Source organism: Andrographis paniculata, unplaced genomic scaffold, assembly GCF_009805555.1.
Source record: "Andrographis paniculata isolate CXL003 unplaced genomic scaffold, ASM980555v1 Contig71END, whole genome shotgun sequence".
NCBI classification, from domain to species: domain Eukaryota; kingdom Viridiplantae; phylum Streptophyta; class Magnoliopsida; order Lamiales; family Acanthaceae; genus Andrographis; species Andrographis paniculata.
Window position 1 is genome coordinate 1,555,257 of NW_026137608.1, and position 18,613 is coordinate 1,573,869.

The 18,613-nt window shown below is 31.3% G+C and overlaps 1 protein-coding gene across 1 annotated transcript; it reads left to right on the forward strand.

Moving 5' to 3' along the window:
* Positions 1–15,432: 15,432 nt before the first annotated feature.
* Positions 15,433–17,726, forward strand: LOC127264698 (small RNA-binding protein 11, chloroplastic-like). The gene is made up of 4 exons (XM_051294200.1): positions 15,433–15,676; positions 17,105–17,173; positions 17,271–17,377; positions 17,445–17,726. The coding sequence occupies exons 1-4, from the start codon at positions 15,541–15,543 to the stop codon at positions 17,577–17,579; spliced, it is 447 nt and encodes a 148-aa protein (XP_051150157.1). The 5' UTR covers positions 15,433–15,540; the 3' UTR covers positions 17,580–17,726.
* The last annotated feature ends 887 nt before the right edge of the window (positions 17,727–18,613 follow it).

Sequence of the window (18,613 nt, forward strand, 5' to 3'; positions counted from 1 at the left end):
ATGCAGCACACAACTGTCAACTCCTGCACGTCATCTACATGGGACAAGTCGATTTGTCCCAAAGCATTAATTATCCAACAAGTTTGACCTGCACAAATGTGGCAACTCGGCCACAATTTCTGTTTGTAAAGTATTTGCCTAAACTGTGTCACACAGCTGTTACGACAACTTGGTAGATGCTTGCACATTGCCAAAAATAGCAAAATGAGGGTTTTGACTTTTTGCTTGTTCCAACAATCTCCCCATTTTTGGCAATGAAGCAAGACATACAAAGCAGCAAGCAAACACACCATACACACACAGACATAATCCACTCAGAGTTATTACAAGCCATCAATTCAAGAAGCCACGTGCGGCTTTGACATCCAAATATTGTTATAACATCCAACAAATATCAGCAGATCACACAACACGATAGGAATTAAATATAGTCAGCAAAACAATACAAGCATCCAAGCACTCCCCCTTAACTGCACACGCTCCCCCCAACTTGTTGCATTTTCTCCCCCTTGCATTGCAGCAGAGCCAAACATAAGGGATCAAGGGGCGGCTTCCTCATCATCATGCACTTTCTTCCCAACAACGTATAATCTCAAGTAGAGGGGCAACAACAATGATTTCTTTTCTTTCAAATCATTTCATTTAATTCATTTTTTTTTCTGTATCCTTTATTTTTAATCGAAAGAAAAGAAATAATTGCAAATCAAGTAAAGGAATAGAATTTCATGACCTTCAAGTGAAGCTATAAGGATCCAATCCACGACATAAGTTGGTTCCTTTTTGATCATATCGTGAATGAATAGCATGTTTTTTGCTCCAATTTTTTTATTAATGACCACCTTTACATCTTGGAGTTTTTTGAACAATATTGCATCCCATTAGTTTCTGATTTCTTTTGGGTCTCCACTCCATTCTGAAATTCACTATTTGTTTCAGCTCCTCTGAAGGCCAATTAATATTATTTCCATACATCAAATCCCTAGCCAGCTTGAAATAGTGAGATTCAGCATAAACAAATCAAAAATAATACTTGAAGCTGCTCTTCTATTGTAACGATAGACTGACACGTCTATTCTTTTTGAGATTTTGGTTTTGCCTCTTCTTTCTGTTTTGCTTATGACCTTCAGTCACCTTCTCTTTTGGAGGTTTCTCTAAATTGTTTACATATGCAAGGAGACCTCCCTTTACAAAGGTAGTGGGTTTCGGTACCATTGGTTCTAGATAACCAATTCTCTTAGATCTCCGAATGGCTTTCCGATCGACAACACTTCATCAAGCTTGTCCTTTCCTTTTATGAACCTCTCATTTTCTTCTTTCATCTTGTCATTCTCCACTTTCAGCTGTTTGTTTTTCTATTGAAGTTCTTCATTGATTTCAAACATTTCTTGATTCATTTCCGCAACTTTTTCAACTCGAGCTTCCAAACGGTAGACTATGTTGATCAAATCCTTGTTTCTTTTGACACAAATTTTTTGTTAGGCTACAACTTCCTCATAAGCTTCCATCAGCTCATAGATGTCCATCTTGATTGTGTCGTTGTTGTTACATTCTTCCTCGGGAGCACTTTCTTTTCCTTTGCTAGATCTCCTTCTTTGTCAACAAAAGCAACAATGCTTTCATTATCACTTTCATCTTTAGATTCTTGAATGCCTTCCTCATCACTCAAGGTAGCTTGAAATGCATGTTTTCCTTTCTTCTTAAATGTTGCACATTCCACTTTCACATGGCCAACTCCGCCACATGCAAATCATTTTGGATCAGTTGAATTTTCTGGTCTAAAAGCAGTGTTGAACTTCTTCTTGTAGCTTTTATCATAAGTTCCCTTTCCCTTGTTGTAACCAACACTTTTCTATTCTGGATACTTTCGTTGTTCACCAGTTGTTTTACCACCATAGTGACCTTTGTTCCCAGAATTGTGAAATTTCTGAGCACGCTTTTCACTTATCATCCGAGACAACTTCTTAGACAATAGAGACATTTCTCCATCAGATTCAACAAGCTCTAGATCTTCAGCAGTAAGAACAATCCCTTTTCATCTTTCTTCTTTAATATGATTCATCTCCTAACTCATGAAAATACCATTTAAGGTTTCAAGATTCATGTTCTTGGTTTTCTTCTTATCTTCAAGAATAGAGACTTCGATTTTGAACTTTTTGTTCACACTTCTCAGTATCTTTTAAACCAACCTTTGTTCATCATATTCCAAGCCAAGAGCATATGCTTGGTTCACCACATCTTTGAATCGAGAGTAGAACTCAGATATTGTTTCATCATTAGTCATTTTCAAAGCTTCGAACATACTTTCCACCCTTTGGAGTTTTGTTTCTTTAACTTCAGCAGTCCATTCGAATGCATTTTCTAAGGTCTCCACGCATCCTTTGCTTTCTTATAGTTTGAGATGACACAAAACCGAACTTCATCGACATAAGCAAATATGGCATTCACAGCTTTGGCATTTCCACCAGCAGCAATTTTTTCTTCAGGTGTCCACTCATTTTTTGGCTTAAGAACAATCATTAGGGGATCGTCCTGAGTTTCTCTAAGCATAACTTTGGTTGAAGGAGTCCAGCCAAGCTCTACGGTTTCCCAAGTTTCATCACCAAGAGTAACAGGTAGGCCTCTATCATGTTTTTCCAGTAGGTGTAGTTGTTCCCATAAAAAATTGGAGGACGAATGGATGAGATTACTTCACGACTCATCTTGAACCACAAACAGATCTTCCAAGATATCACAGTACCGCCACAAGTAACAAGTTTGAGACTTAACTTTATGCGGGTCAGAAAGACACCCAGAATCTACGTATCCAATCAATTCATGTTCAGAATTCTTTGAATACAATAAACTGAGATCAATCACTCATTTTGGTGATAACGAAAAATATAATGTCTTTCCAATGTCATTGTGTTAGCATTGCACTAAATTTTGCTAATAAATTTTTAGAAAATATTCTATATAGCCTGGTATGTTAGCTAGATACATTAGTGTGTCAATAACACTTAAATATGGTACTTCAGGATGAAGTGCTTCATCACACTCTTCTTTCAATCTAAAAGGATCTTTAATAGGATCGAAAGTTTTAACAACCATTGAAGTACTTAATGAATGTGTTTTATTTATTACAAATTGTTTTATTACCTTCTGGGTATGTGAAGATTGATGGATCAAAATTCCATTTTCCAGATGTTCAAGTTGTAGACCAAGACAATTTTATTTTTCCAAAATCTGTTATTTCAATCTCCCTTTTCAAATATTCAATAGCTATTTGGACCATTTCAAGGGTTCCAATTCATTTCAAATCGTTAACATAAATAACTATTATCATAAATTTTCTTCTATTTTCTTTGTAAAAACACATCGGCAAACGTAATGATTCACTGAAACGATTATAGCACATGCAGCCACATGCTTGAACACATACAAGGACTTTTGAAATTTCATAGAATAACATTTTTTTGCTTTTAATTTGTATGCTTCATGTATACTGAAACCTTCTAGGATTCTCGTATAGATATTAGCATATAATGAGCCATATAAATAGGCAGTTATGACGTCTATCAGATGCATATTCAATTTTCATATCAAACTAATAAGATATCAAAATTTTATTTCATCCATTACTGCAGAATATATTTCATTAAAATCAATTGCAAATATTTGTGAAAAACCTTGGGCAACAAATCTTGCTTTATACCTGACAATATCATTATTCTCATTTTTTTTTTCAAACAAATACCCACTTATAGCCAACAGACTTAACATTTTTCGGTGTTTGTAAAATGGGTCTGAAAACTTTTCATTTTGCCAGTGAATTCAATTCAAATTGTATCGTATTTTTCCATTTTGGCCAATCTTTTGTTTTTTGACATTCATTAATTGATCTAGGTTCACGATCCTCATCACTTTCCATTAAATCAAGTGCTACATTATATGCAAAAGCATTATCTATAATTATGTCCTTTCGGTTCCAATGTTTTTCATTGATAACATAATTTATTGAATTTTCAATAACTTTATTTTCTTCAGGAGAAATTATATCCGAATAACTTCGTCAGGATCATTTTCATTAGGAAGTTTGTTAAGATCAACTTCTTTTAGAAATTTGATCCATGTTATACTTGTTTCATGAGGATTTTGATTAATATACAATTCATCAACCCATTTATTTGTTCTTTTTTTTTTCAAAATTTTTTATCTTTGAAACCTAAAGGTCCTTCACGCTTCAGACATGCATTCAATTCATTAGCTACAAATGTATTTGCTACAAATGTACATTTTTTGTACTTCTAATTCACTTTGGCTATTAAGAGGATCAAGAAAATTGAAAGGTAGATTCCAAGTAATTCTCTTTTTCAATTGATCAATTTTTCTCTCTAATATTGGAAAATGCGACTTGTCAAAATTCCAATCAGCAAATTGAGCCGTAAGAAAATTACCAGTTAATAGTTTAAGATATTTAATAATAGATGGTGATTTATACATGGTATAAATTCTCAATCTCCGTTAGGGGCCCATTTTTTTTGCGTTAGGGCGGTGCTACTAGCACATAAACTGCAAACTCAAATGTTTGCAAATGTGATATATTGAGTTTTTCATTGTACACCCAAGTAGCTATGATAGCTTGTCGGTCTTAATTTTATCAATGTTGTTGCATGTAAAACTGCATATCTCCAAGTAGATACGGAAAATATAGATTTTATAGATCTTGCATTCAGTTGCAACTTATTTATGAGCGATTCATCTAGACCATTTTGAGTATGTACTTACAATATAGGATATTGAATATCAATCTCAATAGACGTACAATAATCGTCAAATGTCTTGAATGAATAATCACCAAAATTATCAAGACAATTTTTTTTTATTGGGTGATCTGGAAATTATGCTCGTAATTTAATTATTTGCGCAAACCTTGCAAATGACAAATTGCTGGTTGACAATAAGTATATATGCGACCATCGAGTATATGCTTAATAAATACGGACCAATGCCTGAATGGTCCGTATTGTGGATCTACTGGCCCACATATATCACCCTGAATTTGTTTCAAAATATAGGAGATTTTCAGTTCCCACTTTTGCTGGTGATGATCTAGTTATTAACTTCTATTTTGAGTAAACAACACCTTTTAGCTCATTTGTATTGTATACCCTTTGATTTTTCAAAGTATGGCCATAGGTATTTTCAATAATTCGTCTCATCATAATTTTATCGGGATGCCCAAGCCGGTCATGTCAAATAATAAAATTTGTAGATTTCTGGTCTTCCAGATATGTTTAAATTGTATTCAGCTTTGTGTAATATAACCCAGAAGACAATGAAAATAATTTTTATAATACTCCCTCTATCCCGTAGAAAGGTTACCGTTTCCTTTTTACACGTAGATTTTTTAATATTAGTATTATATTGGATTGTAGTGAAAAAGACAAAAATATCCCTATTAGTATTGTGTAATATAAAATTAATGGCAATTGTGTAATATAGTGTAAGTTGGAAGGATATTTATTATGTTAGGTAGATAGTACGATTACTAAATTAGAAAATGGTAACCCTATTTTGGGACAAACGAAAATAAAAAAAAAAGGCAAGTTTCAATGGGATGGAGGGAGTATATAATTTTGTCCATCAATGAATTTTTTAATCAACAAAAAATTATTATTTGCTTCATCCAATGTCTCATGATATCCATTTCTATAGATATCATTGAAACAAGCAAATTTCTTTGAGATTTGCTAAAAAATAATGCATTTTGGATATCAGGTTTTACTCATTTGGGGAGAAATATTATGGTTCTTTTGGAGTTTTCAATCAATTTTACACTACCACCTATTATATTAACATTAATTTTTCTTAACTTCAGGTTGGTGAAATATTCTTTATACTTTAGGATGGTGTGCGTTGATTCACTATCAATGAGAGATAAATTGTTTTCAGTATTATTTATTATGGCAAGTCCATCATTCATATTTCTTTATTATAGAAGAATATCACAAAATAAATATATTGGTAATTTGAACAAAATTTATAACTATTATATTATTACATAATGCGGGAATAAAAATAATTATATATAAGGGGCACCAAATATATATATTTATTGTCATATTGCACTTTCAGGGTGTTTAAAATATAAATCATCGGAAATTTCAAAATATGCATATTTAGGGTACACAATATACAATACTAGAGGTTTGAAACTATACACTTTCAAGGTACTCAATATACATCATCGAGGGTTTTCAAAATATAAATCATTAGGGTTTATAAAGTATAAACCTTCGGGGTCATCATACATTCAGGGTACATAAACAAATCACACATCTAATTGTGTATTATTAATAAAATTATCACAACCACTAGTATTATTTTTGGATAAATTTATTTACTGAATATTGGAATCTTCAATTGCCTTTTTTAGCTAGTGGAAAAGTTTGAACTTTTATGTGTTAATAATTATTGTATTGAAAAAAGTGATCAAATAAATACTTTGAAAATTTTGGCAGAGCTTCCGCAACGCTTTGATATTTTTTTGTTGTATCCGAGCAAAACTTGAGAATGAATATTTCTTTCTTTGAACACAAATTTGCAACTTTTTTTTACTAACTCAAAAAACACACAAAATATATATATTATCTTTATATTAGCACTTTTTTGATAAAATTTTGTGTTGATAACCTGTTACGTAATATAATAAAATATAACATAATAATATGTGTGTAGTTATAGATAAAAATATTTATATATTGTGTATATAAATATATATGTGTGTATATTAGAATGTATATGTATGAAAAAAATGACGGAAGCAAAAGAGAGAATGGGGGAATAAATTAGATAGTCCATCCGAGAGAGAGTGAAGGAATAAATTAGATAGAAAGAAGTCCATCCCATTTTATTATAATATTTAGGTCTATTTTTACAGACTAATTTACAACATAATTATTCATCAAATTGGATGACTTGGCAACATAACTAGAAAACACCTAACATTATATTTGATTGTCATGAACATATATTTCTACAAATGTTAGTCACTAAGTATATATATTATTCAATAAAAGTTAATAATATATAAATTATGAATAGAAATTTCATCAATGCTAAAGTTAAAATATTTAATATATGTTAAACATTTAATAAATATATTTATTAGTATTTTTTAATATCTAAGAGACAAATTTGAATTCAATAGCATATCATGTGTGTATCTATATATATAATTTCATATGGATGAGTCTTATTTTGTAAGAAATTTTCTTCTGATTTTTGAGATTTTTTTTTAAAAAATTTATGTGGGTCCCAAGTATTATTAAAATCAATATTATAACTGTAGTTGTTGAAATTTTTCGATGATGGCTTGCTGAACTTGACCCTATCGAAATCGACATAATCGGGTTATCCGGCCTCCTCAAAGAAGTATCCTGGTTGATCTCTTAACAAAAATTAATGAGAAAATAGTTCCGACTGAGATTAATCGCAATAACTGGTTTTTGAACTAATTTGAGATGATGAAAATCAAATGGGAATTAAATTGAACAGATGGACAATAATATAAAATAAAATATGGAAATTGGATTTAATTAAGATGAATGTAAATTTCTGAAAAAAATTAACAAAGTTGTGAAAACAAGTGCAACAACAAAAAAATAAACAAACGAGAAGAAATATGAGAACTAATACAAGAAAAATAAATCAACCAAAGAAAAAGAATAGAAAAAAAAAATTATGAAATTTTGGATGATGGTGTAGGATGTCTGCCTCCCTACCAACTTTGGTCTTTTATATTCCAAATATGTCTCTAAGTCACCACTTTACTTGCCTACAACTCTCTAACTTTTCACTTTATTTGCCCACAAATCACATAGTTTCCATATCCCCACTATAATTTTGCATATTGGCCATTGAATTATTTTGGGATGATGGATCGATTTTTTAGACTTTTATTTTAATTTTTGTGGATAAAAATAACAATTAATCCAGTATAAACCAACATGCCACCTTCTTCCTCTAGATCTCTACCACCACCGTAATCATCAAAATCTCTATACACCGCTAGACTACTTCGACTTGCAGCGTCTAACCATTGCGCTGCAACAACAGCCACACCGCCTACCACACGTAAAACCATCTGACAATCGTCAAGCAGTCAATTCAATTCAATTCTAGTGTGTGTCATACACCTGAAACTCTATCCCAAAACAACCTCTGTTTGCTTGCTAATCTTTATAAGTCTCTTGAACCAAAAAATGTTAGTCTTTCTTCTTGATCTTAAGTGGAAAATAGCAATGGATCTTGAAATGGAAGTTCTTGTAGAGAACAATATTTGGGTTCTATCTGATCTACCACATGGTAGAAAACCAATAGGTTGTAAATGGGTATTTAAAATTAACTACAATTTTGATGGCAACATTGAACACGACAAGGCAGGTCTTGTTGCCAAGGAGTTCAACCAAAGATAATCTCTTAACTTTCCCGAGACCTTCTCATGAGTGGTCAAAATAATGATTGTTCGTTGTGTCATGTTATTAGTTGTTTCTAAAGGCTGAAAATTTTTTCAACTCGATGTTAATAATGCATTTCTACATGGAGATCTTGATAAAGTAGTGTACACGGTACCTCTTAAAGGTTATTCATAAATCTTAAAAAATAAATTCTATGTTTTAAGAAAGTTCATCTATGATCTAAAACAGGCCCCACGACATTAGAATGAAAATTTGAAAACTGATATGCTTGAATCCGGTTTTACTCAGCCATGACTGCCAAAAAACAGGGTATTAACCACGGCTGAGGGTTCATAACAATATCATCGTAACAAATAGATATTTTGGTTATGATAAAAACTGTGACAAAATAATTTTTGTTCGGTCAACGTTTCAGGCACAGTTGTTACACAGAATTTTACGTAACAGTTAAGAAGAAGGAAAACTTTGGTCGAAATAATATTAGTTACGATCAATTTTCGTAACTAATGATATTAATTTGTATTTTCCATTTAAATTTAATATTTGAAATTTTCAAAAAATAATAAAAAAATATATATATATATATAAACATGCATTGGTAAGTCTTCACCCAAAAATCTCAAATACAGAAATTAGGGCACACCTTCTTCCCCCCCCCTCGCGTTGTTCTCCTCCCTCCCTCGCACTGCACTGTACTCCCCCCTCCTTCCGCTGACACAACCATCATCGTCAAATTGGTTGGATTGACAAGCTACTTCGGCGCCGGCGTTCAAGTAAGGTGTTTAGGTTTTGTCCAATAAGATTCAGTGTGGACCTACGGTTCTTCATCCGTTGCATTCTCAAACTGATATTTTGAGGAACACAAAAAATTGGCTTCTTTAGGTATACGAGTTTGGGTGTGCTATGATTGCTTTCTCTTTGTTCAGGTCTGTGTCTAGAGCAAGCTTTTGAGGTCGATTTTTTTAATTTTTTTTGCAGAAAGATCGTTTGTTGATGATATCTAGTAAGACTCTAGGATTTCTCCGGTGATTGGTATGATTTAATTGAACTAAATTTAGAACGAGATTCCGTAGTTGAAATCTACACAGCGGGCTGCCCTAAGTTATGTGCAACTTTTGCCGTTCTGGGTTTCGATATCAGATGTAATGTGCTGTGGGCATTTTTGGTTTTTGTTAGGGAAACAATGGATAATTGCAGTTTTGATGGTAATTTGTTGTACTTTTACTGTTTGATATTTGCTACTTATTGAGGAAAACATAAAATCAATAGGGTTCTTAGTGTGATTCGTACGCCTAGTCAGTTTGGGATACGAATGATCAAGTGATGGCATTAGGTGTAGTTCAATGTTCAGTTTGTATAATTGAGGAATCAATTTGTTCAGCTTAACAGGTGCTTGTGAATTTGGATTCAATAAACAGGAAAAAGAGAAAAGGGGAAGAGATTTGAATTTAGTAAATGAGTTCTGATTGATAAAGCATAATAGGTTAAACCAAAATGTAGATCAGGAATGGGGATACCTTACACAACTCACTTGATAATTGTTCAGATTTCCGCTCAAATGTTGTATGTTATAGTGTTGGATATGTTTTCCATTTCATCTCTATGAATGGATTGAAATAGCATTGTTTATACTTCCGATCTGACAATATATTGTTGTTCTGCGAATTTATTGTATAACTTATGATTCAGTATTAGGGATAGGCATTAGACACCAGCATGTATAAAAGGTTGGAGGTAGCATAGTTGTAAATGGATTGCTAAGGTGCAAAGCCTGCATTTATTTGTTAATTAGTTATATTTGTTGCAGTTTAGTCTGTATTTACCGATTAAATAAGGATACGAAAAACATATTTCTCTTTCTTTAATTTTTGTCCAGCTCAAACCTACTGGTTCTATAGTCTCCTTTTCAGGTCTGCTGTTATGTAATTTTGGCTAAATTCCTTAAATGTGTACTACCCTAGTCTCTAGTTTTTTATCTTCTAGCTGCAGAAAATTCTGAATACCTTGTAAAACTGGAGGTCATCTTATCTAAATCCTGCATGATTATGGGCTTCAAGTATCTCATTGTTTATTTGCAAACATCTATATGGTTGAAAAAACTAACACTATGTTGTATAATGTATTTAATCCTTGTATCTTAGACTTAAATAGAGCCACGACTAGTTAGGATAGAGTTTAGATGACGAACATGATAATGATGATTTTAAACATACAAAACACCTAAAATCAGGGTGGAAATGAATACATCAAAGCTGATTTTGATCTCAAATTTAAATAAACAGTTGGTATGAGACCCGACACACATTTTATGTAATAGTACATCTTTGCTGGTTTCATAAGAAAGATTTGCGACTATCAAAAAGTATTTGGCCATGTTTTTTATATTTGTTACTCCTGTTAAGGAGGTATACAACGTCGGTTTTCCCTTTATATTGTGAAGATTTTGTGTTAGTTATGAATACACAATATGTGTCTTGCATAGACATAAATGTCATTTGTTTCTAAACAATGTGAATAACCTCGTTCCTAATATGAAACAATGTATACCCGGGGAAAAAATATGCAGCATGGTTTTAGTATGTGTGTTAATTTCACATAGTGTCGAGATCCTAGAATTTATAGGGGAAACAATGATTAATTAATAAAAGAACTAATTCAAAGGCTTATGTTGCAGTTTCAGTTCCTTCATCAACATGTTATACTAAAAATGATATATATGTACCAATTCAATCCTACAATAAAGAATGGATATTACAACGTAGTGCGTGTTTAACTTTTGTAGTAGTTTGTGCTATTTTTACTGAAAATGAGTGCATATTTATCATGTATTCTTTTTTTTTTTTTTTACAGGATACTAAATTGTGGAGACAAAGACGTGCAATGTGAATTCATGATAAGCATACTTTAGTTTAACGGAAGGTCTGATTTCTTTTTAATGCATTTCCACTGTGCAAAGCTTTTAAGTGGTCTATGTTTTCTCGGGTGGTGGTGTAGTTAAGTGTTGTGTGCATTCCCACAAACCTGAAATATTCTTTGGACATCATATTTGAGGATTTTTTTCATATTCGTACAAAAGGGCAAGGAAAAATTTAGAATATTTAGAAATTTTTCTTGACACAAGTAGGGTATGGATAATTCTTGCTGCTCTAGTATCTAGAGATGACGGATCAGAATTTTTTGCGGAGCGTAGAAATCATTCAATTCTCATTAAATTGCATCCATAAAAGGTTCTGAAGTGGAGAAAATGGTTGATTTTAAACCACGAGCCTTAATGTTGTGATGAATGTTATGTTTTACTTATAAGTGCAGTACATGGACTTATAGGTACCAAAATGCAGTTTCTTAAATCCGATGCTATAACTTTGTTCTTTTAAATTGAGGGTGCACGCCCGTATCAAGAGTTAAACATAGACGAGTTTGAATTCATGTTATATTGATGGAATCACATGTATATTGCCTTTTTAGATGGATAAGAGTTGGATAGACGATGCGAACCATATCTCCACTCAATATTTGGATGGGGTCAGGGCTTTCTTAGATTTTGCTTTCAAAGATAGGAACTCTAATGCTTCCATCTATTGTCCATGTACGTCCTGTGAAAATCGCATAACAAAATCTAGTAGGGATATCTTGCTCAATTGTATTCGTTATGGATTCGACCAATCCTACAAGGTCTGGACTTGTCATGGGGAAGGAGAGGTGAACTATGCGGCTGCAGAAGACAATGTTCCAATGCGTTAGGACGATGAACTAGATTTTCTGTTGGAAGAGTGCGCAATAGCAGAGGACACCTGGCCGGGGCCCTGTAACACCGAACCTCTTAATGATAAGGAGGATGAGCATATACACAGTAAGGGGTATAGAAAAATGTTAGAAGATGTAGAGAAAGAGCTTATACCAGGGTGAAAAAAAAAATGAGCAGACTCTCGTTTATCGCTCGCCTTTTGCACTTGAAGGTTTTGTGCCACTGGTCTAATAAATCTATTGACTTATTGTTAGAGTTGTAACAATTGGTTGTGCAGGAATCCTGTGTAGAGGATAATTTTAGATAAGAGAAAAAAAAAAGTGTCTGATGTTATGTAAGAATTGTATGACATGGTGAGATGTAGTGTCATTCAAGTATGAAAGAAAAGTATGTGAAAATTAGAATTTTTTTTAGTACAAAAAAAAGAATGCAGAAAAAGAGAAGATGAAGACAAAAGCATGAAAACATAAATGAAGGTGAAAAATTAAAATGAGATGTTTAAATAATATTGAATGCAAAAAAATACTTCAGAAGAACAAAATTAAGGACTATGATTATTGTCCAAATAGTGTAATAATCAAACACTAATATAATTATAAATGTAAACCTTTGGAAGGTGAAATTATGCAGGAACACTGTGTAGATGATGATTTTAGATAAGAGAAGAAGAGAATGTGTATGATGTTATGTAAGAATTGTATGATACGGTGAGATGTAGAAAAATATGTGAGAATTATAGATTTTTTTTAGTAGAAAGAAGATAATGCAGAAACATAGAAGATAAAAGATGTTTAAATAATATTGAATGCAAAGAAAAACTCTACAGCTCCTTTTATTTAAAAAATTATAAAAAAATAATTATTATAACTTTTCAGTAAGTAATTATTATATAAAAAAAATCTCTTCATCTTCAACATGAGACTTGTATTTTTAAAAATAAAAATAAAGTGTTCAACTGTTTAGAAAAAGTAATGGTTATAGAAAAATCTATATCTTCTTTAACAATTTATCATTATTTATATTTATATTTATAATATATTGTTTAATTAATATATAATTTAATTTATTTACTCTTTTGTATCTATATTAAAATATTTATAACAAAATAGATAATATAATTATTAGAATCAAATTATTATAAAAATGAATTAGAGTTTTTCAACTTTAAAATAAATTAGAATTAAAATTAATTATTATAAATTTTTAATAAGTAATTATTATATATATATAACCTCTACATCTTCAACATGAGTTGTATTTTAAAAATAAAAATAAAGTGTTCAACTTTTCAAAAAAAAAGTAATGATTGTAGATCTATATCTTCTTTAGCAATTTATCATTATTTTTATTTATATTTATAATGTATTTTTTAATTAATACATAATTTAATTTATTTATTTTTTTATATCTATATTAAAATATTTATAACAAAATAGATAATATAATTATTAGAATCAAATTATTATAAAAATGAACTAGAATTTCTCAACTTTAAAATGAATTAGAATTAAAATTAATTATTAGAACTTTTTAATAAGTAATTATTATTAAAAAAAAAAAAAAACTCTCCATCTTCAATATGAAACTTGTATTTTTAAAAATAAAAATAAAGTGTTCAACTTTTTTAAAAAATAATAATAATTATAGAAAAATCTATAACTTCTTTAACAACTTATCATTATTTTTATTTATACTCCCTCCGTCCCGGAACTAAATATCCATTTGCTTTTTGCACGTAGTTTTAGAAATATTAATATTATATTGGAATATAATAGAAATAAAGTAGAAATGACTAAAATAATCTTATTAGTATGTGATATAAAGGTAATGACATTTGTGTAATATATTGTGAGTTGTAAGGGTATTTGTAATGTTAGGTAGATAGTACAGTTACTAAAAAAGGAAATGGATACTTTGTTATGGGGACGGATTAAAATGAAAAAATGGATACTTTCTTATGGGACGAAGGAAGTATTTATAATATATTGTTTAATTAATACATAATTTAATTTACTTACTCTTTTGTATCTATATTAAAATATTTATAACAAAATAGATTATATAATTATTAGAATCAAATTATATAACATAAACATATTTAATTATATAAAAAATATATAAGTTAATATTATAATTTACGTATTAATTTTTTTCTAACAACTATATACAAAAAATTGATACTCAATCTATTTTAATTACATTGTAATTATAATTTTATATTTAAAAAAAAATACCTTTCTCCCGTATCCACAATTAAACAATGGGCACCATTCATCCGTGCCGTTCTACACAACACAACAGGGTTGGACATCATAGTTTCAGGTCAAAAAGGACAATGACACATTTTGGCACCCCCAGACAAAGGCTCAAAGAAAAAAATAAAGAAAAACAAAGAATGAGAAGAACAAAATAATATTGTATAAACTCATTTTTTTTTACATGTGTGGAAGTAGATCTACATTAAAAAAAATAAAAAAATAAAGAGAATAACAAAAAAACAAATCTTAAAAACAAAGAATGAGAAGAGCAAAAAAAATTAAGATTAAAAAAGAAAAAACAAAAAAAAAAATTTACCCGTAATTCCATCAAGCAACAGCGATAGAGCTTCAAAACCGTGAGGGGTGGAGTGGCGTGTAGGGAGATATGAATCGATGGTGGTGGAGCGCCTGCGGATCTGCAAATATATATTAGAGAGAATAAAAAATAAATTTAAAAAAATAAAATAAAGAGATAAAATGTAAATAAATCTTACCAGTGTTTTGAATGGGGTGGTGCAAGATGAGACTTTGGAGTATGGTGTAGCTGCGGCGGAATGGCAAAATCTGAAGATAAAAGACGTAAGAGTTTTGGGAGAGAATTTTGGGAGGGACGACGATTGTGAGAACAAATTAGGATTTGGAAGAGAGTTTTTTAAATTAGTGTTTGAGAGAGAATTTTTTTATTTATAATTAATATTAAATTAAAAGTCTTATAAATTAAACAGAATAGTCAATTAGATATATTAACCAATCAAATTTATTTTAAAAAAAATTAAAATTGTTAGAAATTCAAACTTTTCATTATAATAGATCCTGATTATTCATTAAAAAAAAATATATATATCAACTCAAATCAAATATTTATATTTTACTTTTTTATATTATATTAAAAAAATTAATTTTACATGTTCAAATTTTAATCAAAAAATCTAAACCCTCGAAATAATACACTCTAAACCCGTCCGAAAGCCGCCCGCCATCACTGGCCTCTGTCCTCACCTTGTGTTGCTGTGTCTCAAATAAAAGAGAAAAGAGAGCCCTACTACTACTAGGCACTCTTCAGGGTTTCCGATTATCCATGGCAGCCATCAGGGCATTGTCAAAAAAACTCATGTTTTCAACTCATCTATCCAATCCTAGCCTCGCCTCGCCGTCTTCTCTATTACCGGTGGTTTTCATTTCTTGCAGAGGCATAGCTTCGCTCTTCGTCGGAGGTAGTTGAAGGGATTTTAATTTATGATGAATTTTTATGGAAAGATAATGTTTTTTTTTTTTATTTTATTTTTTATATTTTGCTCGAATTCATTTCTGGATTTGTATTCGCACCATTTCTGTTTGGGTTTTTGAAGGGTTTATGATGATTTATCGATGTTCCTGGCCGAAGCGCAGATAATCATTTGTGATCGTGAATCCCTGCAATTTGCGGATAATCGTTTTTATATGATTATGTTTTTCCGTTTCTGATTAACGAATTTCTCACTAGAACGAATTTCATCCTCTATGACTAAGAGGATTTGGATAGATCACATCGTTGAAAAAATAAAAACTTACGCAGATAGGATATGATTACTCTGCTACTTTTGGTATCTTTGTGTTCCAGTGTCTTCTTTATAGTTGTTCAATACATTTTGAATTTCCAAAATGGGTCATGAATGTGGTGATGTTTTTTCTTAAAAAAAAAAATTAAATAAAATTGGTAAATCGAACATTGCAAAGTAAACAAACCTCATTGTATGGAAGTGCAGGTTACTGGATTGGGTATATGTTTGTGTTTTGGAGTGATCTGTGTGTTTCTTGAATGATTTGAATCTGAAGAATTTTAATTGGAAGAAGTTTCATTAATCATCTGTTGAATAACATATAATTGTTCGACGTATTATTTTGAGTGAGTAAGGTGAATACTTTTTAAGGTGGACAATATTAGAACAAGATTAAAAATCACAATATCCCGGAAAATGTTTATTTATCTGCACATGTTCGATAGAATCATGGATCAATTACAGCAATGCCTAACACGATTTAAAGCTTTCAGATGTAATAATTAACCATATGTACTGTGGTGGTTCGTCTTTGCAGCATACTTTCTGTGAGGATGAATATGAGAGGAGATTTTTTAAGGTGCCCTAAATAGACAAATTTGTTTATAATTCACTCGTGGTTTGGAAAGTCTGCATCTTTCTCCTTTGTGATTTAAAAATTGCATAAGACTCTTGGATTTTAGAAAATATTGCACAGAATCTCTTAAATATTGAGCAAGACTAAACTCCTAAGAAAGAGATTCTGTGAAATGTCTTCTAAAACACAAGAGTGATTCTTGCGGTTTCTAATCATGAGAGAAAATGGTGCAAAGGTTCCAAACCACAGTTTGGTTATGAGTACTTTTGCCGCCCTAAAAAATGATACTTACTGTCCAAGGCTGATCAATTACCTGCACGATATGTATTACTCGAAGTTGTGTACTTTTGCTGCTTTATGCCTGTCAAGTTGTTGGATGATGTATGTTTAGGCTTATCTTACAATGGAAATTACTATCATTATTGAATTTTCATATGGTAGTTCACCTGATCATTCTTGTTTTGGATTCAGCATTGCAATTCGAATATGATATTATTGTCATTCCTGTCAAAAATGAACTTTTGCAGGGCTTTCGTTTTCTACCACAGAACAGAGATTGTCAGAGGCATTTTCTGAATACGGCCAAGTCATCGAAGGTGCATCATCAATTCACTTTTTTCTTCCTCCTTTTCCTTTGTAATCGAATCCGGCGCCATTTGAGATATGCGGGTTGTAATAATCATCATCTGGCAGCTAATGTAGTGACGAATAAAGAATCCAAACGATCAAGGGGTTTTGGATTCGTCACTTTTTCATCCAAGGATGAAGCTGAGAAAGCAATGGAAGAAATGAATGGAAAGGTGTGTGGCCTTTTCCTATTCCCATCTCTACCTCAATACACACTAACTTCTAACGCAATTTCTGCAGCCACTCGATGGACGGGCTATCTTTATCGACTATGCAAAGCCTGGACAGAGGCGACGACGAGGTGGTGAAATGCCTATTGCTAGAGGACCCCCTGAATCAGCCCCGAATATTCCTCCATCTTTTGATCTTAAGTAAATTGATTCCTATTACAGATGTGTTGGTGTTTGGCTGGTCGAATAGTTTTACGGATCGAGATGCTACAATATGTTATGGTATGAGCGCAACTCTACAACCTCTATAGATAGATTAGATAAATAGAGAAATTGGTAGCTGTTTGGTTGAGTAGTTTCTTTGCATTTCTTCTTCTTTTCTTCTTCTATATAGGTCACAAGGAATGGAATCTGAAAGTTGCTTCACTATACAGATTATTTATTTATTGGGGTGAACCGGAATATTTAGCACTATAAATTTCTCTTAAGCTATTTGAATTATTTTCCACGTGATTAGATAGATTTTGTTATGTTATTCAATAGATTTTTGCGTTGTTTAACTGCATAATTAAAATACCTGTATTATCATATTCAATGATGACATAAATGGAACTGATGTTCTTGACTTTGTTTGTTTTGCTGCATTAATCAATTTTTATAATATGGATTGGACTTTGTGTGTTGAATTTAAAATTTGCACACTTATGAATATATATTTTTATAGATCATATATTTTTGTAACTTTTTTACTTTTTTTTGTTAATTACTATGTATGTAATTCCTATTATTTCCCTGGAAAATAAAAAACTGTGCATAATTTTCTCAGCAAGCATGCAAAATTTTAGAACATATATTTTAAAATAATTTTGATGAAAAAATGTATAAATGAATGCAAGAAATAAAAAAGAGGAAGTAAATTATACAATTGTTAAGACACCCATATACTGGGTAGCATTTTGTAAAAAATATACATCATGCCTATGAAATCACTAATGTTGGATGGGGATGTTTCTATTGGTCAAAAATTTCTATATATATATATATATGAAAGTTTATGTATATAGAAGACATTAAATGTGATAAAAGATCAATTCTAATTCACTTTTTCACACCTTTCTCACTCTCTTAATTCTCTCTTTCAGTGGTGGAGGGAGTGAGGGGCTCGGGAGCCTGAAACCCCGAGCCAACGAACAAACTTCCGACCTTTCTCACTCTGTTAATTCTCTCTTTTAGTGGCGG

Bases quoted from the DNA above. Each gene is read 5' to 3' on its own strand.
- LOC127264698 (XM_051294200.1), top strand. From the start codon at position 15,541: ATGGCAGCCATCAGGGCATTGTCAAAAAAACTCATGTTTTCAACTCAT. The intron at 17,174-17,270 runs GTGCATCATCAA...ATCATCTGGCAG, and splicing joins ATACGGCCAAGTCATCGAAG to CTAATGTAGTGACGAATAAA. The intron at 17,378-17,444 runs GTGTGTGGCCTT...CAATTTCTGCAG, and splicing joins TGGAAGAAATGAATGGAAAG to CCACTCGATGGACGGGCTAT.